We start from the raw sequence: 22004 nt of genomic DNA on the forward strand, positions 1-22004 counted from the left end.
ACATAATTCAGAATGTAAAATCTTTTAAAAATAGGAAAAATAGTTAAATCATCTCAAAAATCCCTTGGTATCACCTGATGACTGGCACAAAAAGGAAGATTTTCAAGCCCACAAAAAAGTAATTGCAAAAATCTCACTCTCAGGTGAGGTAATCAAACATCTCAAATGTACTCGTTCACGTTGATGTGGTTTAACAGATATTCCACTGCACACCATCTCTCGTTTGCAGGTGGTTTCAGGGTGAGGAGAGGTGCATTAGGTGTGGCTGGCTAGATGCTGTTCCTGTCTTCAGAGCATTCACAGTTCATATTCTACTGAGAATGCACCCTGCACACTGACAACATCTTGTTGTAGCTCAGTGGTGGCTCAGGACAGGCTGCTCCATTTTAGGAGCATTGCCTGTGGATACAGGGATGTGTGTTTATATTCACAGTATCTAATTCACTGCAGCCATTGTAGCTTTAGGCAGAATTTCAGCAAAACTCCAAATGAAACAATCCTGACAAACAGAAATGAACATTTGTTATCTCACAACTTTAATTTCTCAGTCTGCTGTCAGTTGTTAAACTAATAAATCAGCATAATGATTAATAATGGACATCATATTTTCTTTGTTTGCCTATTCAGTGGTATTTTTCGTGACTACCTCATGTTCACAGTAGACACATTAGAGGAAGCAGAGAATGACAGATTTTTTTTTTGGTCTTAGCTACACAGGAAGACCCTAGTGGCTACTCTTGAGATAACTGCAAAGGCATGCATTTTAATGCCATCTATTTTTAGATGCCACTTGTTTTCACTTCCCCCACACATTTCTCTCACTTCTTTAAGAATCATTCTTGCTCGGCATCCCATGCAAGTCTCCTGCTGTTTTCTAAGTCTCCATTTCAATTAGGTTAAGCATATTGAAATAAAATTTAGATGATTAGTTGAAGCTCTGAAACACTCAGTAGCACCAAATCTAGAGTTGTCTTTAGCTGTTTTTCCTCCTGGCCTATACCACCCGTGCCTTTAAAAAAATCAGAGGCAGGTGGTATTGATGCCTAAAGAGGCTGCCTGGAACAGAGGCCAGACAATGTTAAAGGAATAAAGTAGGGATTTATTAAAAGGCCCTTTAAAGGATACATCTTGGGCAGTACAAGATCCTGACTGTAGCTCTACCCAAGATGGACTCTGAGTCACGAGTTTTCACACTTCTATAAGTTTTGGTCCATTTACGTATTGGAGTTAATTGTCCAATTACAGCTTTGGGTTATGAAGTCCCATCCTCTCAGTTTGCTCTCCTCAATTTGCTGTTGTTTACACTTTTTAGGCCCGAAGCTGCAATGCTGTCCTTGCTTCTATTGTGCCTGACTGAACTGTGAAGAGAACTTGCTGAGTGCTGAGCACTGAGGAAGAGACATGCATGCATATGACTGTGTTTGTAGGTATTTACTGCCATGCAGATCTAACATCCTGCACGTAAAAGGACTGGTTGGATTATGTCCTAATAGAAATTTCTATCCTAGGCCTTTCCCCTGAAACAATGCATTGGTGTTTTATAGAGTGTTTTTGTTTTAAATTCAAAAGCCTCAGAGAAAAGGAACAGACACTTTTCACAGTCCAGGCTAGTAAGTCTTATGGCAGGCTGTGCCAGCCTGCGTGAGACAACTTCAGCAACACTGAGATGGCACTGGGAGTGTCACAACACGACCCTAATTTAATTATGTTGTCCTAGTCCTCATTGTTGGAGACTCTTTCCATCCCTGTAGGAGGTCAGTGTTACCCAGGCTCACTCTGTGCAAGGGGGACCAGCACATCCCTTCCTCCTGTGCTATGTCCCCTCCTCCTTTCCCTTTGTTAGAGACTGTGCTCCTTCCAAAATCCCATGTCACACGCTCAGTCTGCTGTCACTGACACTGCTGGATTAGGGCTCCTGTGAGAGCTGGGATCTCAGCCCCACCTGCTTTTCCAGGAGCTGGCAGTCACCCTGCACTCTGCTTCTGGAGCTCTGCATAATCAATTCTCATGGTCTGGAGAGGCAGCACCACTGAAAAATGAAGTTAATGCAGTTTGGCCTTGGGGAATCAAAAGACTACAGAATCTGACACAGTCACAGCAGGCTCATGTTCTGTTATCAGCTTATTAAAAATTCCAGTTCCCAGTCTAGGATCAGTCATAATTCCTCTGGACCAACTTAGCAGATGGGAGCCTATTAAGTCTTCTGTAATGAAAGCCTAGTGAGAAATACTATTAGTTTAATATTAAAAATTGTTTTGAATGTATTGAAGTTAGATTCTTTTCCACTTATCTTTAGTGGAGAAGAGACTGGTATAATTAGCATAAAGCCCTGCAATCATGAATTTTCTGATGCAGTTCTGTTGAAAAATACTGTAATCTCAGTTACAGATGTACTAAGTAGATGAATGTAGCAGATCTAAACATATGTCTGTGTTAAGAGGGTTGGGTGTTGTTTTTTTCTTTTTTGCAGCATTTCTGGATGATGAATGTATAGGGCTAACATATGGAGTAGCTTCAGTCAGCAGTGCATCCACAGCACAGCTCAGCAGAGAGAAGCAGAGCTGTGGGCTGTATGTGCTATGATCTTGCCTGGCAGTAAATTGTGTGGCAGTGCTTATAACTTACTTCTGAACATGACTTATAAAGAGTAGAACCAGTTTAATAGCAGTGAGATTGCAGAGGATATCTGCAGAAAATAGGCGGTATTGAACAATTCCAGGCAAGCAAAACTAGAGCATCAGTTTTGTCAAAACTCACAAAGGGTGCAGATATCTGAAGTGTGGGAGAAAGACTGAGGAGTAGATGGAAAAACAAACCAGGGGAGGAAAAGGCATAGGAAAGAGACCTTGTAAAAAAAAGTGAATATATTAAATTCAGGCCAGTAAAATTCTTAGGTTCACCTGTAAGTTGGAACAGCAGGGCTCAAACATCATTTGGCTGTAAATAAGCATGCCAAAAGTATATTAGTTTCCAAAAGAACCCAGATCACTGTGCATGTTAAATGTAAATAACTTGTTTGCTCTCACTAAAATGCTATTCAGTTTGTGAATCAAGTATAGTTGCAACGTAGTTCTTTAACTACTGCCAGGAGTATGACACTGGGTATTTCACCATGTTTATAATTGTGTACCATTTCCCATTTTTAAATATAATTTAATTGGCCTCTTTTACTGGGAAGACAGTAAAGAGATCTTTCTACACAGGTGAAAACATGTAGAAGTGTTAAGGTTGATAAACCCCCCCCCACTACAGCTGTCTCAGATTAGGTGCAGCAAACTCAGGAGAAAGCTAATGAGTATAATGAGCACTGATTAGAATAAATTCCAGCTGTAAGCCAGTAGTCCTGTTTCTGGGAGCAAAAGAAATTGGTTCTCCTATGCATACTCCTTTTTACTCTCACATGAAAATGCAGCATGTGTTTCCTGGAGATTGATTTTCCTTTCAACATTGAGCTGAGCCAGGGAAAATTAAGAAAAATAAAGTAAAACCATTATTGAAAGAAATGCATTTTTACTGAGAACTCTTTGTAACTGGTCCCTTATTCACTGACAACACTGATGGAGATTTAGTGATGCACTGTACAGCAGAAATCAGGGTTTGATTGCCTCAGCAAGATAAAATTACTGAATCCCAAGGAAGGTAAACAGGGATCCATATTCCCAGGAACACTTCATCCCAAATGCAGCCAGAAATGGAAAAATGTGCTTGGTGTGATGCAGAAGTTTGACCTAACTCCCTGCCATCAAGGAGGGAGGTGAGATACATGAAGTAGGAGGGAGTCTTACACCAAGCAGAGAATCTGCCTACAGCTCATCTGTAGGCTCAATTGGAGCCTTGATTGATAAAATGCCTCTGGATCCAGCAAATCATTACTCCTCTCTTCAACACTGAGTAATGTAAGATAGAAGTCCAGTATTTTCTCCAATTTCTAATTTTTTTCAAGATACCTATGATGTTAGAAGGTTACAGTAACTGATGTGAATATTAGCTAAAGTAATAATCCATGCAGTAGGATGGATTATTGCAGTAGTCAGAATAGCAAAATACATGGAAAAAATTTGGTATCTGTTGCCTTTCTAAAAAAAAAAAAAAAAAACCAACCCAAAAAAAACCCACAACCCTCTAAATTCTGGTTTTGTACATTTAAAATCTGGAAGATTAATGTCTCTGTAGGTGGGAAGACAAGAGTTCAGACCTGTGGCCCTAAGGAATGTTGCTTTTTGACATGAAACAGCTTAAAATATTCAGGTTATGCTAGACCTAATCTGTGACTAAAGCATTTTGCTAGGAAGCTTGAGAGATATTTTGATACAGGGGAAGAAAATTAGGCTGCCATGGCTTTTCTAATATTTGAGTTAAAATACAGCTGTGTGTTTCCTTGACAGCAATGTATGTGCAGCTCCATAAAGAGCAGTTCTCAGACTGGTGTTTGAAAACTCAGCTCAGTAATTCTGATGTGTTGGTACAGTTGAAGAAGTTACATTTTGTACTTGAAGATGCCGTAATCAGTGCACATTCAGTCTGCAATTCATGGGCTGAAAATAATAAATTATGCCTTTTTATTTCAGTACTTTGTCACCTTAAGAGTAGTGCCAGAGAAGATTGCAAAGGAGGCCAAGTAGAATTGTAATTATTGTGCAGAAATTGCTTTGTAACTTCAGTTTCCATAGCATTAAGATCAGCATTGCCTCTCACCAAAAATCCAGCTTATTTTGCCTCAGTTCCAGCATACAGGGGTAAAGCACTGTCCTCAATCATCACTCAGGCTGAATTAACTGAAAACCCATTTCCCATGTCCCAGTATATCAGTACTAGACATGCTTGAGAGGAATTATTTTCTCTATTTCTTACCAGTGCCAGACACGCTTGAGAGAAATTATTTTCTCTATTTTTTACCTCCTATGCTTTAAAAAATTTCCAGTCTGCCATGATTTTTTTTTAAGTCCTTCCCACACAGTGCAGATGCTGCACATTACCAGGCCCCTGTGGGGCAGGACTGCAGTGCCCAGCTGAGAGCCCTCCCTGGCAACTCCCCAGAGCTGATGGCAACTCCCCATCAGCCACCTCTCCCTCCCCAGGCTCCTGCCCTGCCTTTTGGCTCTCAGATGACATTCAGGTGGCTTCCTGCAATGTGTTCTACAATATCCACAATGCACTGGATTTTCCTGCAATTAAGTAGCATCTCTGAGCATGCACCAGTGGAATTTATAAAAGGCTATCACTGCAGAGTTAACACTTATGGCAGTTTTAAGGCCTGGATACCAAATGAAGAGCCTTAGATGTGGGTGGAAAAACTCCATTATACTGGCTAAAAAAAGGGTTCTCCTCTCCATATGCTTTAGGAAAATCTGAGTCATGGGTTTCAAACAGTGTTTGTTACAGGCTCTGTGCTTCTGTATCTTCAGCTACACTGTTATGACTTATGTACAGAGTCAACTGCACTGTAAATATTTAAGTATTATTTAATATGGATAATATTTCCACTAGAAGGTTAAGGCCATTGCAGATGAGAACTTTTCAATAAGAGGCACTTGATTTGCTCTGTTCTTGAAAAAAAAATTGGTTAAACCAGATTGAGATCTCTATATTTTCTTGCAGTGCCATTCAAAATTATTATAGCACTCCATCTTAACTCATTTTAGACACATCTGTGTAGTGTACTCATTCCTGAAATGGTCATACAAGCAATTTGTCTTGCTTGTGGGCAGTTTTTTGCAGCCTCTGCAGAGCATTGCAGTGTTGTGACTTAGATTAGTATTTAGATTACTATTACTACTTAAATTACTATTTTAATCCAATACATTTTTATTCTGCAGTCACAGCATAGAAACATCCTTAGTTTGCAGTAAGAGCTGACTAAATCAGACTTTGACTAAATTAGACTCTGACTAACCCTAGCGGATGGATGGCTTGATGCTGTGAATTTCTTATAACTGACTCCAAAGTAAGAAAATATCATTATTATTAAAGGGATTGTGGACATACAGACTGCCTTGAGAAAATCTTGCAAGTCTGCTAGTTCCTCCAATAGTGAGGAGGGGCACGTAACCACTGAGAAAGTTTTGCCTTCTCTGATCGTCTCCTTTAAAACTTCTCTTCAGATACACTATTTACTTTAAAGCTTTATTCTGTCAGGACTGATTCTGCAAGGTAATAAACTTATTATTCTGCAATAACTAAAAAGGATTCCATATGCTGGGTTCCATTCATACCTCCTCCTGTGACTAACATCTCTGCTTTGTATCTCAGAATCTGGAACCCACGTTTCAGGGATAGATTTGCCATGTGACATCTTTGCCATAATCCACAGATACATCAGATTGCTGGATTTGTCACAAACTAAGGTTTGGGATTTTCCTTGTGGTATCAGAAGTTCTACAGGAATATCTACATGGTTCTAGGTTACAGTGACAAGATTTATTTTCTAAGTTCATAATGCCTAAGAAATTACTCCCTAAATAGCTCCTCTAATTCTCTAGCTCCATGCCAGTTTTATTGCTCAAGCCTTGGGAAACTGGTTAAATCAAAATGTTCTTGCAGTTGTGTGGTGCTGGTGAGGAGCCTGAGCTCCCTTCATGGCAATGAAGTAACTGCACAGGTCAAGTTTATCACAAGGATACAACAATGAAATACAGAGAAACACAAAATACTAAAAGTAGATTATTTCCCCCTTCCAAATCATGCAGCCCACCACACTTGTCAAGCCTGTCTAGAATTAGCCATTTTTAACTATTTTTATATAGTTCATATAACCCCTGCTTATTCAGAATTAGTGAGCTTTTACTGTAAATGTGTTTTACCTGGAATATAGATTAGACACTGAAAAAACAGAGAGATCTGGATAGATTTGAGCATTGGGCCATGATTGGTTGAACAAGTCTGAATGTCAAGTTCTGCTCTGGGGTGCTGGCTGACAGCAGTTCAGGACTCAAAGTGCTCTGGCAGCCCAGAGAGCAAAGCACATCCTGGGCTCTGTCAAACACTGTGACCAGCTGGTCAGAAGACAGGATTATCCTGCTGCACAGAGCTGTCCTGAGCACTGATGCAGCCTCAGCTGGGTGCTGTGTACACTTCTGAACTCCATCATTTAAGAAGGATGTGAAGGTCCTTGTATGTGTGCACAGAAAGGCAGCAGAGCTGGTGAAAGGGCTGGCAGGAGGTGTCCTTTGAGGCATGGCAAAGGACTTCAGGCTTGTCTGGTTAGTGGAAAGGAGGCTGAGGTGACCTCATTGCCCTCTACAGCAGCCTCCAGAGGGGAATTGGGCAGGGAGGTGCTGAACTTCTCCCCAGAGATGGTATCCAGTTGACAGAATGCTTAGGAAAGATTCAAAGCAGTATCACAACAGTCTGGATTCAGGAAGCGTTTCTTTACCAGGAGCATGGTCAGATGCTGGAACAGGCTTCCAGGGGCAGTCAATGCCCAAGCCTGTCTGTGTTTTAAGAGGCATTTGGGTGAGGGCCTTAAAGCATACATTAACTTGGTCAGCACTGGGTGATTGTGGTAGGTCCCTTCCAACTGAAATAATCTATTCTAAAAGCAATATTTGATTTAACAATGGGAGATACTTCATGGCATCCAGCTAGAAAGGGCTAATAGACCAGCAAGTGCTTTTTTACAAGTAACAATTTTAATACCAATACATTTCTTTTAGTGCACTATGTGACTGCCAAGTTAGTAGAATTATTTTCCTTTAGTTTTGGTAAGAGTAGGTCAGATTCTAAATGTTTGCTTTCAGTACACGTTAAAGAAATGCCTAAGCTGCAAATTGAAAAGAGGTCCCGTTTACTGCAGAGCGATCAAAGCATGACCCCTTACTGGCAAGAAAGAGAAATTGAAAACTAATTTCAAGGTTCAGGATTAATTCTCTGTCAAATTGACAGAAGAGAGCCTACACTAGAATACATTTAGCACAAATGTAGAACCTTCTCTTTATCTGTTCCTTTCAGAATGCAACTTATTACTTTGATTTCATGGTTCCACAGCATAAGCATTTTAAAAGTTAGCTGTCTGAATTTGGTCAAATATCTACAAACAGGGGCTTTTAACCAAATGAATCTATCAGTTTGCTTCCTATTAACATCACTGTTCTCTGCTGATGACCTTTTCCTGAATGTATGTTTTTCCATCTTCCCTGCAGTAATTGCTGGAAATGATTGTCATGTAAGGAGCTGGCTATGGCAAACAGGAAACATCAAAGCACTGCAGCCAGCATGCTGGATCACAGAGCCAGAGCTTGCCCAACTTCATCTCACAACAGGGAGCCTGAAAATGAAGAAAGTGACCTTCCCATTGAAGATTATGCAGCAAAGGAGGCAGAACTAGCCACTGTCAGAGCAGGTAGTCCTACCCCTGTGGAACATGAGTGCAATGACCATAGCGGAGATGGCGACTCCAGCTCTGACTATGTAAACAACACTTCGGAGGAGGAGGACTACGATGAAGGCTTGCCAGAAGAAGAGGAAGGGATCACATACTACATCAGATACTGTCCAGAGGATGACAGTTACCTGGAAGGAATGGACTGCAATGGGGAGGAGTATGTTCCCCATGAGGAACACCACGTTGAAACTGATGAATGTCAGGAAGCTGTAGAAGAATGGGCTGAAGGCAAAATTCAGCACCAAGATGAAAACGAGGTGATGGACAGGCAAGAATGGCAGGAAGGTCAAGATAATGGCATTCAGATTTTGGAGGATGAAGCATCATCTTTGGAGATCCAAGACCAAGAAGAAAACATACAGTATTGTCAAAGTGAAGGTGACTATCCGGACTATTACCCAGCAGAGGCTAATGGAAATTCACAGGGAATATCACCGTACCATTCTAGAAAAGAGGATGCAGAGCTGGAAGAGCAGGAAGAGGACATTGACCAGATTGTAGCAGAAATCAAAATGAGTATGAGCATGAGCAGTATTAACAGTACAACAGAAATGAGTCCAGAGCACACTGGGACTGAAAACATGGCACATGACTACAAAGAGACTTGTTCAAAGGGAGAAGCTGTTCACAGTGCTAACAGGCATGAGGGGAGGCCAAAATCACTGAATATCCCATCTGCCTCTAAGCACAGTGGAGATGTGCATCGAGGTTTTAAAGCAAAGTCAAGATCCCCTGAGGACAGACAGAAGTGGCCACAGGAGCAGGTATGAGGTGCTTTTTTTAACCAAAGGCATTATGCAAGAGTTATGTTAGTTATTCCAAACAAAGTTAGCAATATTTTATATCTATTAATATGTAAATGTATTAGCAGTATTTTAAATTTTTACTGTAACTGCATTCACACAATCACACTGTGTGTTTAGAAAGAGGTGCTAAATGTAATCAGCATATGTAGAGATCTAGCAAAGATGTTTTGCACAGAGAAGAGACAATTCAAACAAAGTATTCCAGATACATGGGGCAAAACCAGTTTCTTTATACTATTTTCATTCTGCAGTGACAGTCTGGAGAAACTTAAAATTGGGGTCAGCATTGAAATACTTGAATTTTTTTTCCATTAATGGCTCCTGTACCATTGCCTTAGTGGTTGATAATTTCCTGGTTTTGATAGAATGCATATCAAATCTAGATACTGTATATGTTAAAAACACCTTCAAGAAGTGCCTGCATATTGCTGTGGGCTTTTTTTACTAGCTGGACATATCTTGACCTTGACAAGGAGGAAGAAATAAGAGCTTGACTCTTACCACAAATGCTCTTAAGCAGTTTTATCACAAGAATGACATAGAAGTTAATTTAAATTGTGCATAATCTTTTCTTGTTCTAATGCTGAGTGCCAAAATAAAAGAGTCTAAGAATGAAGCTCAAGCTTTTCTAAAGAAAAAGGGGGGTGAATTTTTTCTCTGATGTTTCAAATTGAATGTGGCTGCTTCTTAGAGAGATATACCTCATTCCCTAATGTAATGTTAAAGCCTTGACTTTGCATCTCTAAAATTATATGCAGTTGAATATTAGTTATCTTCTGCAATGAACAGATGTAGCTAAAAGAGGTAAAACATAACATGTGCTTGGATAACGAACTACTAAGGATAAATGAATTATTTTGCCTGATCTTTAATTAAAATGCTTTATTAAAATTTGCATGCATAAATTTCCTGTTTCAGCTTTATCAACTCTGTAAATAGGATTTTCTATAATTTAGTGCCCCACAGTTAAACAATTTAGTCTAGGTGATTCCATTAAAATACATTAATTCCTCTGAAAAACAGTAAAAGGAAATCAAATGCTTAAGTATATGCTGATGAAACAGGTCGACCTTCATTATAATTGTGAACAAAAAATGTCTTAGGGGGATATTTTCAGATTTCCCATATCTGCAGCAAGTTTTTAATATTCATTACTACATTCTATTTCCAGAAGTATAATTATAACCAAATTGTGCAACTTACTATATTCAGTGCCCTACTGCCAGCATAAAAGTCCCTTAGTGAATAAACTTGCTGATGCTGAATGGTTTGAACAGCTCCTAGGTGTTGGCTGGGAGCACAGAGGTTGAGGTTGCATGTTTCAGATTTAGGGATGGCCTTTCTCCCAGCAGCTACTACTGGGAGTGTTGTCCCTTCCAAGTTCTCAAAATATTGCAGAACAAGAGATGAGTTCCTGAATAAGAAAGAATTCCTCAGTGCTCGACTAAGTAATTGTTGGGTTTCCCCCACCACAAACGATTGCCCATTCAAGACAATATTTGAAATAGACCTTAATTTCAATAACTTTTTGTTGAAGTTTATTTATGAGAAGCCGAGCTGAACTGCATTTAACCTTTGTCATTCTTAACAGACTGCTAACAGCTGAGAGTTGTGTAACACCTGGGTATTGATTTAACTGCTAAAAAAACCAAAGTACCTAAATATTTCTGAACTGCCTGTCTGAGCTTTGATTGTTGTCTCCTGTCAGTCTTGGACCAATGCCTTCATCTTATTTAATAATGAGAGAAGCACTCCTGTGATAGGTAGCCCCAAACTGGATGAAGCCACTGAGCTTATACAACCACTTTTAATAGCAACCACAAACTCCTGTCTGAATGGATAGAGAGCACTGGACAGTACACAGTGTTTCATTCCTTCAAACACAGAGACAGGAAATTAAGAGATACAGCAGTACAGGTATCTACTCCAGATCAGGCTAAACAAACTGGGTCTCAATGCATTTAATTTTTGAGAAAGGCAACAAGGCACAGCTGCTGTGGGCACTTCACTGCAGAGAAGAGCACAAGCCTCCAAGGCAAAATGCTGTGAAGTGGTATTTCTTACAGAGATACAGAGGCTCACAAATGGACACATGAAGTAATTGTCCCTCCACCCACACCAAGCCTTCAGGGATGTAAAAGAAAGAATAAAAACCAAGTTCAGTAACCTTTGGCAAGCATTACTTGAATGTGTGTGTCATTACAAGACTGGCCTTACCTTGTTGTGTTCTCACCTACTGCAGATAATCATTCTCAGCTTTACCCACAAATCAGGCTCATGGTGAGGGCATTACATTGAGAGTTGAGTACCCATTTCTGCCTGTGAGAGACAACTGTTCACTTAAAATATTTGAAAAGGTTTATTAAAACCTTAACAAAAACGACTAAATAAGGAAAAATTGCAGCACTGGTAACTACCTCCATGGCTACCTACCACAGGGCCAGTTCACCTTCAAGGTGGCTGCTCAGGCTTTTATACTCCCCCGGCCCCTCTCAAAGTCTGTCAGTCAGCTCTTCCTTGCCATTTATTGGTGGGGATTCTTTCTTGTAACTTGATTGGAGGTCAGATGTTGCCATTCCACACCCCCTAAGCATCAAGTTTTTCCATTTCCAGCTGTCCCATGTAAGGGGCACCTGTGCACACTTTCTTTCTACCTGCCCTAGACAACCCAGACTGTCTGATGGCAGCAATAGAGGGGGGGGGAAAGAGAACTGTGGGGAGAACAGAGGACATCTAAACTACAGTAACATAACTATACATCAGTAAAGCTTCACATAATATTCACACAATAGTTACCTCTTAATTACGAGAGCCAATCATCTCATTATCCATCTATGACATGCCCAAGTTAGTTTTTTTTCCTTAGTAGCTCCTTAAATGTCCTTAGCACAAGGTGTGGTTGGATGTTTAGCATTAATACTGGACCTCAAAGAATTTAGATAAAGTGCAGAGGATTTTTTCTTCTGGGGCATTCAATTATTTTTATATTTTTACTATGAAATGTCAAAGGGATAGGTGGAATTAGAATACTGCCTAAATGAACCTGTGTCTCATTTGTGAAACCAAGATAGCCATAATTTTAACTAAAATATTTAAACCAACTTCCAATAATTCAATTTATTCCATAGCGAAAGGAAAAAAACCCCAAGGCTGTAAGGCTCTTGTCAGTACATTTGCATGCTAAACTTACTGTTTGCAGAGAAGCTGCAGAGAAGAGCCTTGGTTTTGTCACCTTGCTAAAAGATCTGTTATTATAAGTGTGCATCTCACAGTGCAAAATATCATGCTGAAAAGGATGATAGAGGCACATGTATATGCAGTAGCATATAGAGCACTTTTTGCCTTAGTGATCAATAAATAAATATAGATTTGAATGCTTCTAGGTTAAGTCAAGATATACTACGTGTATGTCAGTTTTTGTAAACAATGAGCAAGCAGGAAGGTGCATTTGTTGTTTTATGCACATAGTATGCTATCCTTGGCATTTTCATGTTTCTGCTCCTCTCCTTTCCTGCCTCACATAGGAAGAATTACTGCTTATTTCCATTTACAGTCCGTTAAAATACACAGCTGTTAATTCTTAGCTCATGATAGGTGCTAACATTCTGTTGGCAAGACATTTGCTAGTTAACAAATAAACAAATGTGGTTTTAAAGGTTCCTGTTGCTGGGTTTGCCCCAGAAAACAGCCACTTTATAAGAAACACCTAACAATTTACAGAGAAGGAAAAATAAAGTAAGCATCTTGTTTGACTTTCAGTGTGGGCCAGTCTGCTATCTTACACACACATGCTCAGACTTCAAAACTTCAGGGATATGTGACCTTGGCTTGATTAGCCTTTATTTGTAAATACTTCTGGGGAAGCATTGAAGGGGATGATTAGCACTAGACAAATCTGAGGGAAATCTAGAATACATTCAGAGTGTATATTTGCTCTAACTCACTGCTTAGCATGACTCATTCCTTGCAGGTTTTCCATGCTTATGTTATTTAAGAAAGGCATCACAGCTATGAAGTTAAACTGACTATTTTGGGTATTTTTATAACAACTCAAATTTAACAACTCCCTCAAGCTAGGAGTTTCCCACACACCCATTTGATATCTTGGTCATCTCTCAGCTAATTGTTGAATTATCACATGAAGAAATTTTCTTTTTCTGTTTCTAATTTCATTTCATATGTTTTACATGTAGCAGAGAAATTGAGTATGATCAGACATGCTACTGTTGTAATTCTCCTCAATTGCCACAGTTTTTAATGCAACAAACATGAATTAACTGACAGGTATATCCTGGGATGGAAGAAGGTGAACTGAATGACTCCTTCAACTGACAGTAGCATAGAGTACAATCAGAAATTTTAAATGGACATTATATTTCTGTGCAAAAGTAGTTGCTTTTTGGAATGCTGTTAGATTTGCTTCAATGCAAATGTTACTACATTGTAGTAGTTAGCTACAATACTGTTGGTTTGGCACAGTAACAGCATTCAACACAGGAATGGCTTTACCAGGTGAAAAATGAGAATAATCTCATGCTGCAAATGTGTGCTTGTACTGCACAAAATATGAGCAATGGCCTGGTCTAAAGCAAAGCTGAAACCACAAAAAAAGCTTCTCCCCTGTTCAGTGCACCATAGCCTGTCCTGCTTCCTTCCCCACAGCAGGATGGCATGGGGCAGTTCCAGCCCCATCCTGCCACCCCCAAATGCATTCAGGACTTCAGTTTCTCCTGTTGCACGTGCAGAATTAGCATAATTAAAGAACTGTAGAAGCAGTGAAGAAAAAAGCAAAACATTGGACAGCAGCTGAAATAATAACCAATGGAAGGTGTCTTTTGCACTAATCAGCTCAATTAAGTTACTCCTCCTGTGGAACCTCCTATGTGGCAGAGTTTACTCTGCTCATCCCAGCTAGGATCCTGCCCCTGAAACACTGGCACTGGCATGGCTGAGCTATTTCTGCTGGGTAGGGGCTGAAGATGACTCTGGGACTCAGTGCTTGAGCCCTGACAGTTCAATCAGCCCTTGTTCCTAATGTCTACTCAAGGTAGATTTCAGACTCCTGAGAATGTGTTCTCTCCTACCTTATTCAAGCAAATCCTGTTTACCAACAATAAAATAAAATGTTTTTACCAGCACCAACACCTACTCCACCTTTAACCTTTTGAAGAAACATGAATTTGCCATTAAATTTGCCTCCTTTTCAAAGGAGGACCTCAGAGGAAAGTCTGCTTTTCAACAATGCTGCCTGTGACACTGAATCCAGCTGCTTCAGATTTCTCAATTATTCTCTCATAACACTGGCACACCTTTGAGAACCTATCCAAATGTGTTTGTACAAACTGCCCCAGTAGGGCCACCACGAGCTCCTGCAGTGTCAGTCTCCTTGCACAACTTTCCTATAGGCTGTGTCTTCTACTTCTTCAACATGGAAATCCAGAGACAAACTAGAGATCTCTACAAAAATCTGTGAAAGAAAATTTAACGAAGCCAATGTATTTTATCTCTTTTCTCCAAAAGCTTTGCACACATCAATGCTGCTGTGTTTCCCTTGCCTGTGCTGGTAGAGCTCAGTATTGACACAAATATTTATTTCCTTTCTCAGCATGGGGACAGTGCTCTGCTGCTGCAGAGTCCAAATACAGGAGTCTTCTGTCCATCAAAGATTTCACCTTTAGAACAGTGTGAAGAAACTAAGATCATAGGAAGTTTAGAAATGTGTTTCTTAGGAATGTCTTGCTGGAAGTTACTCTATGTATTATGGGATGCATATGAGAACAGTTTGTAGAAAACACACATGGGTGTAAATGAAAAGTATCAAAGAAGGTTTCAGCATTCTCCTGTGTGTTCTAGGCAGCTGTGAGGCAGAACTAATAAATATCTGTTACCAAGTGACAGCTCCCAAACTTACAGGTACTTACTGAAAGTGCTAAACAGTCCAAACAGTCTCAAATAAAACCAGTTTCTCTGTGCTAATTGGCCAAGTCACAGAGTTTTAGCAGTCAGCTCCTGACACAAGTCAACAGCAAAATCAATGTCTGCTGCCTGAAGATGCATAAGTGACAAAGTCTTCTCAGGAGGTTTAACTCAGAAAGAAGCATGTGCTCCTAATTACATTTCCCTCAGAATTCAGCAGCACTTTTTCTCTGAAACTCATCATGGCTGGTTCTCAATTTTAAATATATGAAAGGACAAAAGAAAAAAAAAGGTTCTTTGAGGTGGTAAAAATTGGAAATTATTTTAATGTCTACTGAAATTTGATAGGGTATTGAAATTATTTTGTGGAATGCTTAGATCTCTCAACTTATTCTGACTCCTCTTTTCCCAAACTTGACTTGTTTACTTGCAATTACTCATCAGAAATTTTTTCTCTTCACTCCTGACGTGTACTAGCACCACCACTAAACTAACATATGAGTAATGGAATCTTTGTGAGAGAAGAGTGTGAAGTCTGACCTTTTTTCCTGTGATCAGATAGTAGTTTCTTTCTTAAAGTCCTGCTTACTACTTGGGTGAATCTCATGTCTTCCATGACAGTTGCCATTACTGAGCTCTAATGTGCCTGCTTCATTAGCATATTTTGTTCTGCTGACTAAATATTAATCATAGGGAATAATTTGTCCTGAGGTGAACATGAAGACTTGTTTTGCCTACAGCTACATTCTGCATTTGAAGTTCAGAAGCCAAGGAGTTACATTCCCACTCAACATTCAGGCTGACCCTTTCAAATAATCCTTGGTGGTTTCCATTTGCACAATTGTTGATACAAGTTTTTATTTCTGAAGCTTTACGATGGAAGTGGCATTTTGGTCCTATTTTTATACATTACAGGAAAACTAAGAAAAAAGGGAAAATTAAATATCCTAAACCATAAAAATTTCTTCCAGAAATCACCTTGGTTTTCCAGATTTGTAACACTGAAAATCCGAGCCATGAAAACTTCACTTTCTCAGTACTGTGGGCACTCTCCATGGTGGGTATTGGTGTTGTGTGATTTGGGTCAGGTCTGGAAAAGAAATTCTGCCCCTGAGACTACTGGAACAGGAAAAAAAGGAGAGTTCTGCAGTTTAAAATACTTAGTGTTTTCTTTGTGTATGGTTTTATATTTTCTCTTTCACATTTCTTCTGAAGCCTGAGGTTGTACTGCCAGCCTCCTGTAGATTTGCTTGGCCCACGAGGAAGGAGATGCCATGAAGTATCTCCTACAAACACAGGATCTACATTCAGTGCTAGAATTCTGTTTTTCAGATCAGAGATGGCTATTAGGGCTGTTTTGATTTTGTACAATACTGAGAATAAACACATTAAAAAATTCTGACTTTGCTTTCTGATTTATTTGGACACGATAGCATTTGCCTTAATTTCATATGAAAAATTTGCATTGACATAAAATAATTTATATTTAAATCAGTACTGTAACTGCTACTTAATGATAATTGAAATGTCCTATTATTTACATCAAAGTAGATACTTCATTATAATTAAACAGCTTAGCATTTTTATATGAAACTGATATTTGCTAAATTACAGTAGGAAATTCCAACTGCTATATCACATTATAATATTTTGGTAGCAGTAATGAATATTGATTGTACATAAATAACTTCAGATAAGTAATGGATGTGAAATCCTTTCTTTTTCCCTGCAGATGTGCAATGGTTTAGAGCAGCCCAGGAAGCAGCAGCGTTCAGACCTCAATGGCCCAGCTGACAATAACAATCCCCCCGAGGTAGGTACCTGGGGCTGCCTGCCTTCCTGCAGCCAGGCTTCCAGCAGGGAAAGCAGCTCTCACACTGTCAGCCTTCTCCCTCTCACACACACAAACCTAAGCTCCCTTTCTTTTCCTGAACTGACAAGAAATACCATATCTGCCTACTCTGAAAAGGCTTTGAACTATACCCATGAATTTTTGCTGCCTCATTCATTTTATGTAACTGTCTATGGCATGTACTCAAGCCTAAAATTTTCTGATGCCATGCAGAGTAGGGAGAACACTTCAGAACTTCTCTTTTTGTGTTGCTGGAGTGCAAAAGTGGCATCCAAAAGAAATAATGTTCTGCTTGCATGCCTCCCCCGCCCCCTCCCAGTGTCAGTCCTGGCTTAGTCAGCTGTGAAGAGACACAGTGATAGACAGACCTGCTCTTGTCACTGAAGACTGGAGCAAAGAAGGCATCTGAGAATGCAGAATGAGTTATGCTTGGGGCTAGACACAATGAAATGAAATTGAGACTTAAAAGCAGAAGTCTCTTATCTCAAAACCATAACATATTTAGCCTGTAGCCTGTTATATTAATGAAGAGGCACATTTCTAAAGCCTTTTCCCATAATGGAGAAATCAGCCTCTTTCCTGGAAATGGGAAGGACAAGGAGGCTGGCAAAAGACAAAGAATGGAAGGCCTGTATCTGTTCTAGGGACATGAGCCTAAAGAGGAGCTCTGTTATGGCCCCTGCTAAGATTAAATGTAATTCTATGTACTGAGCAGTCAGGGACAGTTCTTTTCATTCACTGGCCCAGAATCTTGCTTTATAAAACATTGTTAAATGTTCTTTATTTGAAATTGGGCAGATCACAAATAGGCAATGTGATCTAGTAGGCAACTGATTGTATTGGGAATTGCTGGTTTGTACTGTTCATTTGATATCAGACTTCCTAGGCCATTTTCATGGTCTTCCCCCTGCCTCCCTTATTTTATTTTTTTTTTGTTTGGTGGGACCTTAAAGTACTTTGAGACTCCTAAGTACAGAGCACTGAGTATGTTAGGTTGGGTTATTGACTGTGATTTAATGTGTTCAGTGTGCTAAACAGTGCCTATTTCACTGTTCACTTCATTGTGTGAAAGATATTTTGTTACAGCTATACCATTTTTATTTCTCAACAGACAAAGAAAGTGTCTTCCTTTCCAAGTTTTGTTGATGGTAAGTTTGACATCATCCATAATTAAGGTAGGATGAAGTGGAAGGAAATACTTTGATATATATATAAAGGATCACAGTTCTAAAAACCAGTGAAACCCAAGAGAACACAGCTGAGAAGTATGGAAGTATTTAACTTTTTCACCCTCCTTATGGCAATGGGAGCCCAGTGGTGATAAAAAAGGAGGAGCAGGAGGAGTTCCCAGAGGGATTCAGTTGAAAATTGAATGGCTACAAATCTGAAAGATGTTAAAAAGGGTGTAACAATGGGCCCCAGCAGGAGGTTTATGAATGTGTAAGAGCACTGTGTTCTTCAGGGCCCATTATTGACACCTGGAACCTCAGGTGTCAACACAAATGGAAAGTTTCTCCTGAACTGACCAAACAATGGTAATCCAATGGTTCAGGAGACCAAAGCTTTCACATGTTTCTTCCATCTCTTCTACAGTGCTATTACATATATGCTATTTGAAGAAAAATACATCAATTTATTAGCACAAGCAGGTGGACAGAATTAAAAGAGGATTGTACTGAAAAACATTACCATTCTCTGATTCACAGACAGCTGAAGAACCTTTTGTAGGGAAAATGCACACAGCTCTTCCTGCAAAGAAAATGACTGCACTGTAAAGTGAGAAAAGACACTATGACATTTTCAAGAATCTGATCCCTGAGATCTGCCATGAACAGACATAATAGAAGTCTTAAAAGAATGTGGAAAGCTTAATTTCTAATGCCATTCTCAACTCAGGGAAAGCTTGATACAATATAGAATAATATTAGGATATCCAACACATTTTTCTTTTATTCCCGGGTCTCACCTTCTTGGCAAGCATTTTCTGTTTCAGTAATTTACTTAAGGAACTAGAACAAACGGAAAGTTCAAAGATTGTCCCTTCAGGTTGACAGCTGAGGGACATTACATGGAACACTTGGCATGTGCTGACTAACAGGCCCTACACAGAGGTACATTTAAACACATTCCCCAAGAGGGGCAGAGACAAGAAAGCAAGCTGCTGCTTTGTAATAAGCATCTGCTGATTGCATGGTGGACAGGCATAAAGCAAGGCCAGCATGCACAGAACTTTAAAGCAGGCGAGACAATTCCCCCCTCACAGCGCTGCAGATACAGCTGCACATTTTCATTTCACTGGGATAAAAAGGTTGTATCTTTTTCTTTACATACCAGTCAGCTCACTACTCTGCTGGAAAGGGGTCAGGATACCCTTTACATAATATAATGCAATACCTTTTTTTAGTTCAATCCTTTTGCCTGCTCTGATTTTTTCTGTAGTGGCACAGTATGTGAGGATAAGCTGACTATTAGGCTTTTTCAATTGCAGGTATTATATAGCATTGTCTAATACAAATAAATACATGGCTCACTAGGAGCTCATGATAGCTTCCATGACTGCTCTCTGAACTCAGAGAAAAACACAGTTTTTATTTTTAATTTGTATGTAGAGTCCCAAAAAGTACAGGACCCTTCTGCACATAAGAAAAGATTCTGGCAGCTAACACTGCTGTTGTTCCCTGAGCTTTGACAGCAATACCACAATCACATTCTGGTTAAATTCCTATTCAGTTTTAAAGCACTTTCAGCATGACTCCTTAACTACAGTAGCTATATCTATATTTCTATTGATACATAATATTTTGATATGCCATGTGAACACAAAAAATATCTTTTAATCTTTCATATCTAAATGTTCTTCACTGTTAGAATTATTTTAGTAGTAGTAGTACCTCCACTACATACTCATAGGAGTAATTAGTTCTATGTTCAGTGGTTCTGGCTTTCCTGCACTCTGTCCTATCACCATAAATCTTATTCCCTTACACAGTAACAAGCACGATGAACTAAAGAAGTCAGTCAGAATATGGAAGTACTAGATAGACATTCTGGAAGGCCTGTGTCCATTTACTCCTTATGAAAAATCTGCTGCAGTGCCACACATCAGTGACTTCTGATAGTTCAGCAGGAAACTGAACTTCTGTGCTCAGAGTGCAGCCTCTAAATACTGTCTGAATCCTTGGCTTACATGATGTTAGGCAGATGTAAAAATGCATTCTTACCAGGTTAATTAATTCAGTTATGCTAATTATTGATTTTTTTGGGGGTTGAGTTTTCTTTTTTTCTTATTTAATGAATATAAACATTAATTAAAAATGTTTAGACATAGTTTATTTAGTCTACAAATATCTTTATACTTGTCACATTAGTAGATCATCAGAAAACCAAGTAATCTCTATTGCCTTGACAAGTGCAGAAATTTGCAGTTAAAATTTTTCAGAAATAGTTATCTAATGTTTAAGCACCAATATTCAACATAAAATTCCAATCTTTGCTCACATCAAACTAACCTTCACGTTTGAAACCTGTTCCTTCTTCCCTTCCTCATCAGTAAGCCTTTGCACATGCTTGCAATCAAGGGCATGCTTAAGTGCTCTGATGAGCTGGGGCCTCAGCCAAGTCTGCATTTTTGCATTATTTAAAGCAGGCAGAGATAAGGGAAGAAAACACCCAGGTGACCCAATCTGACCCTGGCAATTTTCAGCACCATCCCATCCTCCCAAGAGATGTCTTGTTTTACCTGACAGTTGCTTACATTGTCCTTCATGATGGGAAATGTATGTTGGAAATGTTTTCTGCCCAACATGTCTTTTTTTTTTCTCTATTATCTACTGCTGTAAGCATTTTCTGCATGCTGCTGATTTATACATGATGTAGCTGACTGTTGCTAGTATAATGATTCTGCAAAACATCATTTTTTAAAGCTATGAAAAGACAATCAATGACATCCAACCAGAAAAGCCCCCCTCTTTATCCAAATAAATAACATTATAATTATAAAATTGCTTAACACCCTAGATTGTTTCCATGCTCAAGAATTTTTTCATATGATTTAGTTAAAAACATCATTGCTGTCACAAACAACCAAGGCATGAGAATAGGTGGTTTTTTCCTTTGTAGCATCCATAGGTTGCACAGACCCCAAAGATACCCTGGGCATTTTGCTCGATGTAATAATGATTGTATGAGAATTTGCACAAAGAATTGCAGTTTTACTTGTCTTCAGACACAAACATTTCAAGAAAATTAATCTAAATTACCTTCTAAGGGAGTTTACTTAAACTGATTTAAACATGTGGGTAAGCCTATTTCAGAGTTAAAGCAATCTTGATTCAATTTAGCCTCATTTACTTAGCCCGAAGTGAATGAAAGAAAACAAAATTAAAGCTACTTTAATTTTGAGTGAGTGTGTTGATGCAGGTATCTAATGAAGTTTTGCTACCTTAACATTAAATTCACGTCCTTAATTAATTTCCCTCTCTGCTGCCCTTGAAACAAGATGTCAATATCATGCAACATGAGTATTTTGTTGCATGCTGGAAGAAGTACAGATGTATGAGACTAAGACAAAGGAATAACACCATCAGAAGAGGCATCATACAAAATAAATCATCCATCTGCTGAAAAACATAATGGTACAGAGATGTAAGCCAACAGGAGCAGTGATACAGGAACAGAGTTCTTGTGGAATTTTTGTTTTCTTTGATTTCTTTTACTGAATTAAGCCTGCAAGACTTGGCCTTTATGAAGAGTTTCAGCAACTTCTAAATTACTGGCATCTCAAAGATTTCTTTGAGGGTTTTCAAACTTCTGGTAGAGATTGTCAAGATATTTTTTTATGCTTTCCTAATACTTCAAAAAAATTAAATTCCACAGAATTCTCTTCTGAGTTATAATGAAGATCTAAACCATTACAGGATTTGTACAGATGTGAGCTAAATCAAATGTGTTCTGTGGTATATAATGAAGATTAAAACTATGATGTTTGATAGCAAACCAAATACCTCCAATTTGTATGAGCATTGTTGGTTAATGTCAGGTCTCTGAAGAG

General features: G+C 39.1%; 1 protein-coding gene and 2 long non-coding RNA genes across 11 annotated transcripts in view; 1 reads left to right on the forward strand and 2 right to left on the reverse strand.

The window, feature by feature from the left end:
* Positions 1-11634, reverse strand: part of LOC135280834 (uncharacterized) — a 47465-nt gene extending 35831 nt beyond the window's left edge. For all 6 annotated transcript variants that reach the window (XR_010347647.1, XR_010347651.1, XR_010347650.1 and 3 more), the window contains exon 1: positions 11404-11634. This is a non-coding gene — a long non-coding RNA (uncharacterized LOC135280834). The remainder of the gene's footprint in view (positions 1-11403) is intronic.
* Positions 1-22004, forward strand: part of APBA2 (amyloid beta precursor protein binding family A member 2) — an 84073-nt gene that overhangs the window by 40571 nt on the left and 21498 nt on the right. For 3 of the 4 annotated variants that reach the window (XM_064389147.1, XM_064389143.1, XM_064389146.1), the window contains exons 2-4: positions 8139-9144; positions 16835-16915; positions 18066-18102. In XM_064389147.1, coding sequence (XP_064245217.1) covers positions 8176-9144; positions 16835-16915; positions 18066-18102 — 1087 coding nt within the window. In that variant the 5' untranslated portion in view covers positions 8139-8175. Of the gene's footprint in view, positions 1-1312; positions 1424-8138; positions 9145-16834; positions 16916-18065; positions 18103-22004 lie in introns of all 4 variants that reach the window. The other variant, XM_064389145.1, reaches the window with a different exon arrangement.
* LOC135280836 (uncharacterized) lies at positions 15838-21262 on the reverse strand. Its single transcript, XR_010347656.1, has 3 exons — positions 20464-21262; positions 18644-18703; positions 15838-16388 (listed from the first exon to the last, which is right to left on the reverse strand). It is a non-coding gene; the product is annotated as an uncharacterized LOC135280836 (long non-coding RNA).

The sequence above is a fragment of the Passer domesticus genome, chromosome 14 (assembly GCF_036417665.1).
Source record: "Passer domesticus isolate bPasDom1 chromosome 14, bPasDom1.hap1, whole genome shotgun sequence".
Taxonomy (NCBI): Eukaryota; Metazoa; Chordata; class Aves; order Passeriformes; family Passeridae; genus Passer; species Passer domesticus.